At 35.8% G+C, this 14,174-nt stretch overlaps 1 protein-coding gene across 1 annotated transcript; it reads right to left on the reverse strand.

The window, feature by feature from the left end:
* Positions 1–371: 371 nt before the first annotated feature.
* On the reverse strand, positions 372–14,174 carry il12rb2 (interleukin 12 receptor, beta 2a). The gene is made up of 16 exons (XM_077198513.1): positions 14,023–14,174; positions 13,651–13,758; positions 12,534–12,776; positions 11,971–12,085; positions 11,673–11,848; positions 10,413–10,546; positions 7,880–8,021; positions 7,135–7,220; positions 6,558–6,753; positions 6,212–6,391; positions 6,006–6,104; positions 3,906–4,061; positions 3,607–3,744; positions 3,367–3,466; positions 3,208–3,286; positions 372–1,720 (listed from the first exon to the last, which is right to left on the reverse strand). The coding sequence occupies exons 2-16, from the start codon at positions 13,718–13,720 to the stop codon at positions 1,349–1,351; spliced, it is 2,286 nt and encodes a 761-aa protein (XP_077054628.1). The 5' UTR covers positions 13,721–13,758; positions 14,023–14,174; the 3' UTR covers positions 372–1,348.

A 14,174-nucleotide genomic window follows, 5' to 3' on the forward strand; every position in this document is an offset into this window, starting at 1 on the left:
CAGACACTTTTTTTAATGATTCCTTTCCTTGTTAATTTTCTTTTAGAGTGGGTTTTAACTTGCAAGTGTTCATTTTGCAAAAGCATTTGGCAACTATCAGTATTTCTATTGCTCGTGCTTATACTCCATTTGTTTTATGGATATGATGCATTAAATTGTGTGGCTTGTTTAGGTAAAGATGTGCAAAGTTCCACTCTAGAAAATGTAGAAATCTAAATTATTAGATTTAGTTTCGCAGTATATGAACAACTATTTTATGGTTGACTGGTGAAAGGTCCACACCATCTATAGACCAAAGTTTTCATATCCATCTCTCCACAAACCTATTTACCATTTAGTTTTAAAGTTGACATGACAGGAAACCACACAGGTTTAAGAAAAGAACATTTATTTATTTTGTCTTTGATGCTTTGACTTTAAAGGTTTACATGCAATTAAAAACATTACATTAGAACAGTATTCACTTGAGCTGATAAAAAACTGATGATGATAAATGTATTTGTGTGATTGGTCAAACATCTCGCATTAGAGTAGATAAGTTGTAGACACGAGTACTATCTGCAAGTACAATATTGATGCTTGTGCAATGTTTTCTTGATTACTGTATTGTGAAACAGTTAAAGTGAAGGGTTAGTGTTGGGCAGCTGCTGAGTGTTTTGGTGGAAAGAATGAGTCTAGAATATCTCCTAAAAACCTTTTCAACTAACATTCATTAAGTATACTCTTGATAGGCTGATAGCAGTCTGTTAGATAAATGGATTTCAGAGACAAGTACCTGAGGCAAACCATGTGTGCTGAGAAAAATATGAAGTCAACCTTGCTTTTGTTTCAACCTTCTGTCATGTTCCATGAAGCCTATTGCCACATCCCTCAAAAACAACCATACAAGCTTTCTTAATGCATGTAATTGATCTTGTGAACGATTCGTCCATTTTTCTATCTACATTTTTAATTAAAATATCACTCGATCATCTGGTGAAATGTCAAACTTCTCTCGTAACGTATGCCAGACTAATCCAATAGTATGGTCTGTTTAACCCCTCCTCTTTCTTGCAGTCGACTAATCTCACATCTCTGCCTCCATCCAATTAACAACAGAGAGATAGAACCTAGTCCCCGCCCATCTTTTTTCCCTTTTTTTTCCTTTGATCTGTTTCACTCGGATGTACGTTACAATATGGAAGAAAAATATCTGTTGCTACTTCCATTGCAGCTTGAGCTCCTCGCGGTTGTGGCTGGCATTCAGATAAGAGTATGATGTCTTTTGACTGACAAATTATCTTTGGGATGTCCATGGTTATTTTTTAGCATCCATATTACAGTCACAGTCAGGTCAACCCGTGAAAGATCACGTGCAATCCAGAAATTCACTGCAGTCTATTTTCACTACATCCAGTGTCAACTTTCCTCCAGTTAAGACCAGCGGTTCCAGGAAAGGGCTGTGAGTGCTTGGGAAGAATTCAAATTCGTCCAAACATGCCTCTTCTTCCTCGTCCTCTTCCTCCTCTCCTCCACTGATTGCGCCGTGAGTGGAGATGTATTCGTCTGTGTAATCTGTGGTCCTGGTGATCTGGGTGGCGTCCGAGGAGCTGGACTCCTGAGAGATGCTTTTGATGTAGATGCAGGTGAAGCTGTGGTTAGGAACTTCCTGCACCTCTACATTTTCGGGGTCCTCACTCAAGCTGGAGTCATATTGTTGAAGATATAATTTAGTTTCACCCTATGTGGAGACAGGGGAAGAAGAACAGATGGAGATTGATTAATGAATTACATTTGTAGTTCTGATTTACACCATTTAACAATTACAATTATTAAACATCATACTACTGCAATATGTTTGGGAAAAAGATCACACTTTATTTATCTTTAAGTCATTACAAAGCTTTCTTTCTTCTCTGAAATAAAAGGAGAATGCTTTTCTAAACATAAACCATATAGTGACCCAGGACCCCTTATGAAAAGAAAATATATTTCCCTATATATGAATGATCAATATATATTTAATGGTTTAACAGTATACTTGCAAATATACAGAATGACAATACATAATACATTGGGAATTGCTGCTTTTAATATATTGAAAAATATGTGACAATATATTTACCAATATATTATAATGCATGTAATTTTATATTCAGTAATACACTTCATAATATATAGATGTATATGTGATCAGATATGCTACTGCATGTGTAATATAATTACTCATGCAGCATAAATACACATATATAGAGAAATATTTGATGTAGTATATTTCTTATAGATTTTAATTATTTACTCTATAAATGTTCTATATTTTTAAACTAAAATATAGTAATTACAGTATCAATGGTGTTTTGCCAATCATCAACCTCACCACAGGCTCTACTCTTCAGCAAAATGGTAACCCCAAAAACTCAGACATACCAGAAAACCTTTTAATTTCCATAATAATAGAACATTAAACACCAACCGATCTCCCCCTATATTTATATTGAGCAAAACACATCAAATAACACTTAATATATGCAATATATAGACACAAAAAGGATACAAATTTGTGAATATTACATGTAATGCTATTTTTGACTTCATTTATAAATATTTTATATGTATTAATATATATAGCCATTAATGGCCAATGCACATATTGCAGTATACTAGTTTCCCATTTATGAAAATGTATTATGTAATATATTGCATTATATTTTGCAGTATATTTTCATATATTTTTGTTCCATAAGGTACTGTTAGGATCCAAAGCCACAATAGTAGTATAGCATTTTGATGCTAAGTGTGAACAAAGCATATTACTGGTATGGGCATGTGAGCGGACTCAAGAAGTCTGCTTTCAGCCAATCATAAAGTTCTGACGAAGATGATGTGATTACTAAGCACTGTTTACATAGAACGAGAAACAAAAATGATTAGATATTTCATCTATGTACCTGCATGTCATGTGAGTCGCTCATGGTTCTCTGATGTTGTTTAATTGTCACATCATGTGACCATTTATCAACATCAGAGAACCATGAACATGCAATAGTTTAAATTATTGAAATATTAACTTGAAAGGGGTTGGCCAGACAACATTTTTTGGGAAGCTAAATTATGATTTTCATTTTTAGGTGAAATACTCATTTTACTTGGATGCCCATAAATGCTTTCCAATAAGCTAGCTCACTAGTTTCGAAAATACAGCCTGAGTGGGTATCTCCATACATTTACCTGGTCATCAGTGAACGTCTTTGCACAATTGCTGTTTGCTGGATCTGGAATAGCTGTACACTCGCAACAATTTGAGAATCTATCGAGCAGAACAGACATGGCAGTGTTTTAAATAATAATCTTTTCTCTGTGGATTTAAAGTATTCTGCTGTATCTTACCTTCTCTGCACAGAGGCGAACTGACAGATGCACAGGAGGATTAGACAGGCCAAAAGCACTGCTCCACCAGCCAAGATCACACGGGACAGTAGTTCCTCCGCTGAAAGAAGCAGACACAGGTCACTTATCAAAATGGCTGAAAGACAATTTCTTTCACAAAAGCGAGTTGTGTGTTCCGTGTCTGTCTAGTGTTTTTATTTATCTTATGTTTTCAGTGCTGTAACCTGAACAAATGCATACCGTCTGATAGTGTGCAGAAAGGGAGATCACTTCCTCTGGGTCCCTCCCCAGCATCTGTCCAGGCAGTGACCCACAGATTGTAACACTGTCCTGGTGACAGATCACTAATAATATTCTGTCTCTTTGGATAGTCCACATCTAAAATCAAAGTTAGGCATCAGAAAGCTCCTATTAAAAAGCACTAATATTGCAGTTAGCAGTCTTATATTGTGCTGCTTTATAAAAGAAATGTAAAAATAAGCATCTGAGAGGCAACAGTAAATATCTAGACTGGTAAGTTAACTGTAAGGCAACCTTACTGTAATTCTTAATATCTTCCTTCAACTTGTCCATCAAGTAGACGGTGTATTTTCTCAAACAGCCTCGTCTCTTCTCATGAGGGATTTCAGACCATTTCACCTGCATGCTCGTACTCTTCTTCCAGTCTAGTTGAGGAACTGGACCCTGTTCTGGAGCTGTGAAATCCAAGATACAGGGATAATGATCAGGAGAGTATCTATCTATCTATCTATCTATCTATCTATCTATCTATCTATCTATCTATCTATCTATCTAAACACACTATATATGCGTATGTGTGTGTGTGTGTGTGTGTTAGGGTTGGGTATCGTTTCAATTTTAACGATTCCGATTCCGATTCTGCTTATCGAATCCGGTTCTTAACGATTCTTGGTTTCGATTCCAAAATTTATTGGAGAGAAAAAGGAGAGCAAATACTTGTAACAATTCTACCTTTTATTCTTGTCACATTTAGGCTATTACCAGTAAAACTGTGACAATGCGTCTTAATTTACAATATATATAACACTTTAAGGAATTCACCACAAATCTTGTCACTGCCCTGTGACATTCATCCACTCTCTCCTTGCTCATCTTCCCCTTCATGGCTAAAGTGAATGGAGTCTCTTCAAATAAAGATTGTGTTGATTACATTATTAGACCAATAGGTGGCAGCAAGTGAGTGTTAAATGTATTTTTTTTCATTGAATCGTTCATTCAAAAGATTCGTTCAGAAATGGTGAATCATCCATTAACTAAAAAGTATTTATGGAGTATCAAACAAGTATTCATTAAAAAAAAAATACATTTAATAGACTCGACTCATATTAATTGTCTGATGTATTTATTCATGATGATCTCCACTTTAAACAAAACAACACAACAATTTTAAACAAATCCAGAATTATGCGGCTCTAGTTCGAAGACGAATGTCTGCTCATCTGTGTTTTGTACCTGAGTGTGAGAGACTGGTATTGCTGCTGCTAGTAGCTTTATCTGGTGTGTGGAAACCTGTGGTACTGCTGCTGAGAGATCGCACCGAATCAAATGCGGTGCATTCCTTCAAATTGACCCCGTGTTGAAGCAAATGTTTCATCATATTGGAGGTGCTTCCTCCCTTGCATGAAATGTCTTTCTTGCATGTTATACAATTCGCTGTATTTTCATCTTTTTTTGAAAAGCTTAACCAAACTTTTGAACGTTTGCCGCGCTCTGCCATCGTAAATATAACGTACAGCGCATGTGCGGCAGGCAGGTCCTGGCAGATCAATACAACAGTAAACAAATGCTCACTGCCATTCACCGCGCGCGCATGCGCGAGCGAGCATCACCAAAGTAAGGAATCGATAAGCGGAATCGAAATGCGCGTCTTATCAAATCCCCGGTTTTTGGCATTTTGGAACCGGTTCTAAAATGGAACCGGTTCTCGATACCCAACCCTAGTGTGTGTATATATATATATATATATATGGTGAAATATTTATTAATGTTTTTAAAGAAGTCTCTTATGCTCACCAAGGCTGCAATTATTTGATTAAAAACACTCTAAAAACAGAAATATTTTGAAATATTATTACAATTTAAAATTACTGTTTTATATTTTAAAATGATATTTATTCATATGGTGGCAAAGCTAAATTTTAAGAAGCCATTTTGCAGCATATTAGAAATCATTCTAATATGCTGATTTGGTGTTTAAGGAACATTATTATTATCAATGCTGAAAACATTGATGCTTAATATTTTCTTAATACAATATTATGTTGTTGCTTAATATTCTGCTTAATACGATTATTTTCCAGATTTTTCGATGAATAGAATGTTCAAAAGAACAGCATTTATCTGAAATACAGTATAGATCTTTTGTAATATTCTAAATGTAATTACTGCCAAAAAAAATTATTAATTTTCAGAAGAAAATCTTCCTGACCCCAAACTTTTGAACAGTAGTGTTATATTTTTATATATACTGATTCAGTCCAAAGTCTCTGTTCAGGCCCAGCGCCAAAGGGGGGACCTTCCACTCCCTGGTTCGTGTGTTCTGGAGCCGGGCCTGTATACAGACTTAAACCTCTTTGATGAAGATTTCCGGATTGGAGAATAACCATTAAGCCTCTAACCTGACTGCCATGTGAAGATGCCTCTAATGGATGCTATTTTGGGACCAGATGAGCTCAGAACGGTAACTGCACCCTGATAGCATTCTCGAGGCTGTAGACCTGGACAGACAGCAGAAAAGTACAAGGAGAGAAAACGTTTTTATTTCTCTTGAAACCAACCAGCTAATTTTGACTGGTCTTAACTCATATCATCCAATCAAACTTGCCTGTAATGTTAGCTGTGGTATCCCGCACTCGAATCCACTGAATCCCCTCAATGTCTCCAACTGGATACCAATGCACTACATACTCAGTACTATGGCCTGCAATGGCAGATCGCTGCCAGGAGATGGCAATGCTGTGATTATTCAATAGTTTGTGTGGCTGTCGCAGGAAACCCGAATGGACTGTGAACACAATAAACATGGCTTAACTTTGCTATATTGACCACATGTTTAGCATCTTTTACTCATGAGTTTGAGTGAAACCGGTGAAACCATTATTGATAACATGAGCCTACAAAACCACAATTATTTCTCTCACATTAGCTTTGTTAAAAAAAAAATGGCTTACCTGGAGAACGCAGCTCAATAAATTTGCTAGGAGATTGACCCTTTGAGTTAACAGCAGACACTGACACAGAACAGTTTAAGCAGCAAATGCTCTTATTTCTGCTGAGTAGAAATGCATTTGAGCTCTTCCTGTTCTGCTCCAAAACACTTATATTATACTTTTGAATCTTGCCCTTGGCATTTGATATATTAAGTTCCTAAAACAAATAAATAAAGTAGTTTTAATACATTTAGTTCAATATTGCTCAATGCATTGATCTAACAAAAATATGACTCTGAAAGAGAGAATTCTCAAATCCATCATTTCCTTTAAGCCTCTACTCTTTTTTGTAAACTGAAACTGACAGTCGACTAACTTTTGGTTTCAGAGTAACAATGTGTTTGGGAAGGTGCAATTCACACTAAGGAAGCCTACCATCACTTAGTGGTGGTTTGACCTTTAAGGGCCTGTGTGAAAAGTGAAGTGCAGGGGGATGGGGTTGCGTAATGACCTGCCCATAGAGGATGCACCGCTAAATAAAACATGAAAAGAAAATACACACAGAAAATTGTAATGCTGGTAGATGAGGGGTACATACCTTCCAAAATATGCGGAAACACTTGTTTTCAGATTGTGGGGGTTTTGGTTCTTGGAGGTACCAGACGTCAAGCTCCTTGTCTGGAGCTAGAACAAGAGAGAATTAGAGAGAGAGAGAGAAAGAAAGAAAGACGGAGAGAGAGAGAGAGAGAGAGAGAGAGAGAGAGAGAGAGAGAGAGAGAGGGAGGGAGTGAGAGAGAGAGAGAAAGAGAGAGAATAAACAAAAAGAGTTAGTTTACAATCCGCCATGCTTTTTTATTTCACTGCGCATGTAAATTGAGTTAAATGTTGAAGATTAATATATTGTGGGTTTTATTTCTGTAAAATAATCACACAAAAAAAAGAAAAATATGTTTCAACAGAAGTCAGTACTTCCCGTCAAAATTGAAAGTCTTTTCTGTAATCACTTCTCCATACATCCAGTAACACTGAAAGGTTATCAAAATTTACTTTAATCTGTCACCACTCAAGTTTGCTTCATCTAGTTTTGACCCTATTATTTTAAACACCTGAGGTCTGCTGACAAAGAAGTGTGACTACTGACTATCCTACGTCAGAAGTGAACTTATCTAACACCATCAAGTACTCTTTCCAGAGCACACGTAACTACCTACATTCATTTCATCCCTTTCTGTTGACTTTAAAAGATATAACTACACAATACTGCACAAATTAACTACGACCTTCAAACAAAAACATGACCAAAGAAAGTCTTTACAAGAAATGTAGGCTATGTAATAACTTACCTTCCTCTTTGGTTTTTGCTCCATTTTCTTTACTCCAGTCACTCCACAAACCTACTGTACGGTTAATTTTCCTCCTGATACGGAACTTGTACATGACATCTGGCTGCAGTTTGGATATGTTTAAATTCTTCCTGGCATTAGTCTGCGGAGACAGCATAATATGGTGTTTTGTGATATCTTAATTATGAAGATCTATCTAGTTTAGTTTTAAAACTCAGTAGTTTTGAATTTGCCTAAGTATGTTTGAATGCTTCTTTGCCATTTCTATGTAAAGATTTGCATTTAAAGGAAAAGCTCATCCCAAAACAGTTTTGTCATTATTTACTTATTACCTACTTTCATGACTTTCATCAACAAAAAAGGATAATAAAAAATGTGAGCTTCTGTTTTCTATAAAAATTTAAGTAGATGGAGTTTGAAGTTTAAAACAGTTGTGCTGCTTAATACTTTTTGTGGAAAACTTGACATAGTTTATTCTGGATTATTTTATGTGTGTGTGTGTATATATATATATATATATATATATATATATATATATATATATATATATATATATATATATATATATATATATATTCATAAAATAATCCATAATGAACTGTCACGTTTTCCACAGCACTTAAAGGGATTTTATTTTGTAAAATAATAATATATTCGTAATATATTCATAAAATAATTCAGAATAAATGCATAATTTCACTTTCACTTGTGGGAAGCATCTTTAGGTTTAGAATCAACAAGTCCATCTCTGGACTTTCAAGAGCATATATATTATTATAATATAATAAGAAAACATGGAATTAATTTCCACTGTTATGCTGATGACACTCAATTATATATTTCATCACGACCAGATGAAAACACTAACTTATCTAAATTGACAGAGTGTCTCAAAGATATAAAATGCTGGATGACGTGTAATTTCCTGCTATTAAATTCAAATAAAACGGAGGTATTACTTATTGGTCCAAAAAAACTACCCACAAAACCTTGTACAATACAACTTTAATTTAGAAGGATGTCCTGTTACTTTATCCACTACAGTAAAAGACCTGGGTGTTATAATAGACCACAACTTGTCTTTCGAAAATCATATTTCATATGTTACAAGAACAGCCTTTTTCCACCTTAGAAACATTGCTGAGCTACGTAATATGCTATCTGTTTCTAGTTAGTTCATGCATTCATGACCTCGAGACTAGATTACTGTAATGCTATATTAGCTGGCTGTCCTGCATCCTCAATAAACAAGCTACAGTTATAGTGCAAAATGCAGCTGCTAGAGTTCTTACTAGCTCAATAAAATATGATCATATAACAATTTTATCATCTCTACTCTGGTTACCTATTAAGTTCCGTATCAATTACAAAGTATTACTACTGACCTATAAAGCCCTAAATGGTTTAGCTCCTGTGTATTTAATGGACCTTCTATCGCCCTATAATCCATTGCGTTCTTTAAGATCACTAAATTCGAGGCTTCTGGTCATTCCTAGGATATCTAAGTCCACTAAAGGAGGGAGGGCGTTCTCGCATTTAGCTCCTAAACTCTGGAATAGCCTTCCTGATATTGTTCTAGGCTCAGACTCGCTGTCCCAGTTTAAAACTAGATTAAAGACGCATCTCTTTAGCCAAGCATTCACATAATGCTTACCTTTTATACCACTGTTGAATCAGATCGAATGCATTCATATTATGAACAGCAGCTATGCTAATTATATCCCATCCGCTCTTCTGCTGTTATCTCGGGACGCTAGTCCCGAGGTAAATAGCGTTCGTCAGCTCCAGTTTGTATCCAGCCTCTCACGGAGACTTCAGATGCCCCAACAACTGCGATGAGATGACTAAACGCCCGTGAAGAGACGACTCGACGCCTGTGAAGAGACGACTCAACGCCGGCGATATGTTATGCCCTAAATTACTACATGATTAACTAACTGTATTTTTCTATGTACGTTTCTGAAATGCACTCTCTGTAAAGCTGCTTTGAAACAATTTGTATTGTGAAAAGCGCTATACAAATAAATTTGAATTGAATTGAATATATATATATATATATATATATACATATATTATAATTCTTATAATTATAATTCTTATTATTATTTTCCCTATAAAAAAGGAAATTGTTTTGTATTCTTCCCAAACTGGCTGTACAGTAATGTATTTAATACTACTGAAATCATTTCATTGATAAAGATACACCAAGACATACATTGTGGGAAGAGCAACAGTCAGCGGTTTAGTTTCCTCACGATAAGGATTAAAAAAAAAACCTTTCTTGACATTTCTGATTCCAGTTTTGAGTCATCAAGGAGGGCTTGTGGTTTAGCGACCAAACTAATTTGTGAGGTTTTGTGGGTTTTGTCTGTGTCATCAATCGACTGTTTGCAACTCTGCATTTTGCAACTCTTTATCAGCTTTGCCAAGATAGAAGAGCAGAAGTGGCTTGATTCTGAATACCACTTCGGTTTGATCATAACCTAAGATTTTGAACAAGAAAATCCCCACATTTTAGAATCAGACGTTTTACCTGGAGGTTTTTCCAGTTCTCATTTTCCGCTTTGTATTGGACTTCAACCAAGTCCATGCTGTGATGGTCTGTGTGTAGGTGGCACCATTGGGAGGAGCAGTTCACATCTAGGATTTTAGGCACTGAGGGTTTTACTGTACATAAACAGAGAAGCATTGCATCTTTTTCAGTCTACAGAACTCTACAGCTAAAATGTAAAACAATTCTTGATGTTTTTAAATAAAAGTGTCAAGCTAAGATCTTTTGCTGCATTCGTCAGTAATAAGGACGTCAACCAGTGGGTTGGTGTAAAAAGAGCCAACTTTGTAAAACTGACCCAATTTTAATTCTGGAATCCCCCAACCCACAACACTGCAAAATGACACGCAATAAAAACAAACATGTCTTCCATGTTAACCTGAGTTTATAGTCATAAACAGCTAACAACTTGTCTATCCTTAGGTTTTTTTTTTCTTCAACGACATGGTCAGGGTTTTAAATATGGAAGTTGAGAACATCTGATATTATGTGATGTAAATTTCACAAGTAAAACCATGAAAACGCTTCACAGAAATTGAGAAAATACCAGTATTTGTTCTAGTTTTACATTTTTTAGTACAGTGGTTCTCAGCCAGGGGGCCGGGGCCCACGAGGGGGCCTCAGCAAACTTCAAGATGATTTCGATTTCTTTAAAAAATAATAAACTAATTTCTTATTTTAATTCAGCCCCTTAGTCCCATATTTCCGAACTTGGATGATCCGAAGGAGAATAATTTTAAAAGTCTGATCTAGACTCAAATTCAAATTCAAGGCTCAAACTCAAAACATAAAATCATAGAAACATGGCCATTTAATTAAAATAAATATGCATTTTCTAGTTATACCATATCTAAAATATTTTGTCAGGTAAAAATTGTAAGTAAAAAATATTTTTAAACATCCAGGCCTTTAAATATTGTTGTGAACAAAGGGGGCCTTGGAGTCAAAATGCTCGGGAACCACTGCGTTAATGTGTTGCAAGTACGCAAACAGAAAACTCCTCCACATTTTTTTGCATCGCGTAGCATTTATGCCTTCATTGTGGACAGAAAACGGCATGTCATTTAATGATTTTTAAGGATGAAAAAGTAATAAAAAATAAACAGACTTTTGCCACTTTTCTATGCAGAAATGACAAAGTTATCAGTTCAATCACCTATATTAAGCATAACTCATCCTAAATGCAATTTAACAATTTCACTGTTTTGATATTTGAAATTATGAGTTTGGGAATTCATTTACCTATATTGCTGAGGGTGAAGGTGTGGGGACCCGATGTTTTTGAACCCAGGCTATTAGATACATTGAGTGACACGATAAGCCGAGACATTTTTGAGCTTTTGATGGGGAATGTGGACCAACAAAATCCCGTAGAGTTCATTACACTCTTATAGCCGAGGTACGGGTCACCTTGAACCCTGAAAAAGCACAGGTAAAACACTTTATCAAGACTTTTACTTGTGTCTCTGCTTTGGGTTGTGTCATATGATCTATAAACTCAAAGATCCTCCTTGAATAGATTTTTTGACTCTTTACTAACCGTAACTGACATGTGGTCAAGATTTTGGTATCCCTTCCTGTTGTCCAAGTGCAACTGACATTGCCAAATTCCGTTTTTCGAATGCAGGTCAGATTTTGTGGAATATCTGGAGGGTCTGAAAAAGAAGCACATGACTGTGTCATGCATTAGTTTTCACTTCAAAATTTCAAAGTCTGCACTCTTCCTAAATGGTGAAACAAATCATACTACACTTTTCCAACTAATTTGGTTTCAGTGATTAATTTAAACTCTTGACAAGCATTTGTTTATCTCTCTGTCCATAATTTCTCCGTGTTTTTATTTTGCATCTCTAAAGGACATATTTCAAGGTCTGTGAAGTAATGTGTTATTATGTAAAACAGGTTTTTTGGACCAATGAACCTCCCAGACTTTTGAGAATAGGATAAAATCATTATATAAAGATTGCATTCACAAAGAGTGAATGCAATTCACAAACTTCTAGCTGATTTCAGAGCTCAGAGTAACTTGGAAAATGCATCTAGACTTTCTCTGTGTGTGGGAACCCTGAAATAAAGACTTGTTATAGAAAGTTAGAAGCTTACATCCTGGAGTGATGTCAATTCCACATGGCTCTGGATCCTCCATACACTTGCAGGTGAAGATGCTCAACGTTGTTAAATTCTCGACATACACAGACACCTCATTTGAGTTGGGGAATTGTTTATAAATTTGTTCATTCCGAAACATTTGTTTGGTGCATTCCTTTTTGAAGACGCAGGAGATTGTGAAATTGGAACCTAAAAGGACTTCTTTGCCTATGCTTGACCTTACAGTGCACACAGTTCCTGTACGATGCGGAAAAACAAAGGGAGCAACAAAAATTATCATCACAGTATAGCACAGGATAATGTTTGCACCAGGGTCATAACCAGACATTCCTCCTACCCAATATTCAGATTAGTTATGGATTTATTGATGGTTAATTTTTAAATGAGTAAACTTTGTTTACACCCTTAGGTTTAAATAGTGTAATACAGAACAATTCCTGAAACTAAGATACAGAATATTTAAAAATAATGAATAGGCAGAGAAAAAACAAACAAATTTGAATGCAGACGCCTAATAAAATACAAATTTTGCATGTCATATTTAATTCTTAAAACATCACATTCTTGTTGACGAAGCTCTTCTAAATATTACATTTTGATTTTTAAAATAACATATAATCTCATGATGTGTGGTGTTTTCTTTAATTATAGGCAGTTTTGACCCTGTGGACTATAACAATATCCAACAGTCAATACACATGACATGCATCACCACAGAATTCTGCCAATTTCAAGGCATGAACATTTCCACCGCATCATCAAATTATGCAGCATATTGTTTAACAGCATTTATAGTAGAGACAACACTGATGAAAAAAAGCAATTTACACGGTTTTTTTGTTCTTTTTTTAGGCCTATATAAAATAGTTTATTCTTGCTGCGGCTGTAATTCCATAGCTAGCATTAAATATAGCCTAGCAATTAAAAGTTTCCATGCTTTTCGAAAAGTAGCAAAAATAAATGACGATGGCATGAAAAAGTAGCATATCCAAGACCTTCAAATAACGGAGAAAACTTAGTTTGAATTGAAATCAAATCCTGGGTCATAAAATTGCCCGAAGATGAAGAAAATGTTAAATTCAAAATTATTATGTCATAGGCCTACTCATACCTCCATGTGCACCTGCAGCCAGGATGAAGCACAACATGACGAGGAGCGAACACGTACATTCAGAAGACATCGAGCTCAGTGCTGAAGATCACAAACTCACAAGACCCTCTGCGGACAACCATTCATGAGATTAAGCGTTGCCTTGTCATTTTACTTCCTTATTGAGAAATTCAACTCACTCTTGAATCATATAGACATGTGAAAAAAGACTTATTTCTACAACAAACGAAGATATCTACAGTTCAACAATGCATAAACGAAGTAGTCAGAGCGTTTGTCGCGTCGCGTCATTATCTCGTATTTTTTAAAGATGAATACCAGAATACTTTTAAAGATTTGGTGGTAGCCTATATAACATGACTGTATACTTACCCCTGCCCATGGGGCAAAAATGCTCGGTTTGGCCATTTGTGCTGATTGTGGGTCTTAACGGGGCAGTAGAGCCGTCAAGCGCATCTCCTCTGTCTCTACTCTTGAAGAACTGAGAGCGCGCGATGTCTTGCTTGATTTGCGTGAGCTCGAAT

This window comes from Siphateles boraxobius, unplaced genomic scaffold, assembly GCF_051911475.1.
Source record: "Siphateles boraxobius isolate OS27281-9 unplaced genomic scaffold, OSU_SipBor_1 41, whole genome shotgun sequence".
NCBI classification, from domain to species: domain Eukaryota; kingdom Metazoa; phylum Chordata; class Actinopteri; order Cypriniformes; family Leuciscidae; genus Siphateles; species Siphateles boraxobius.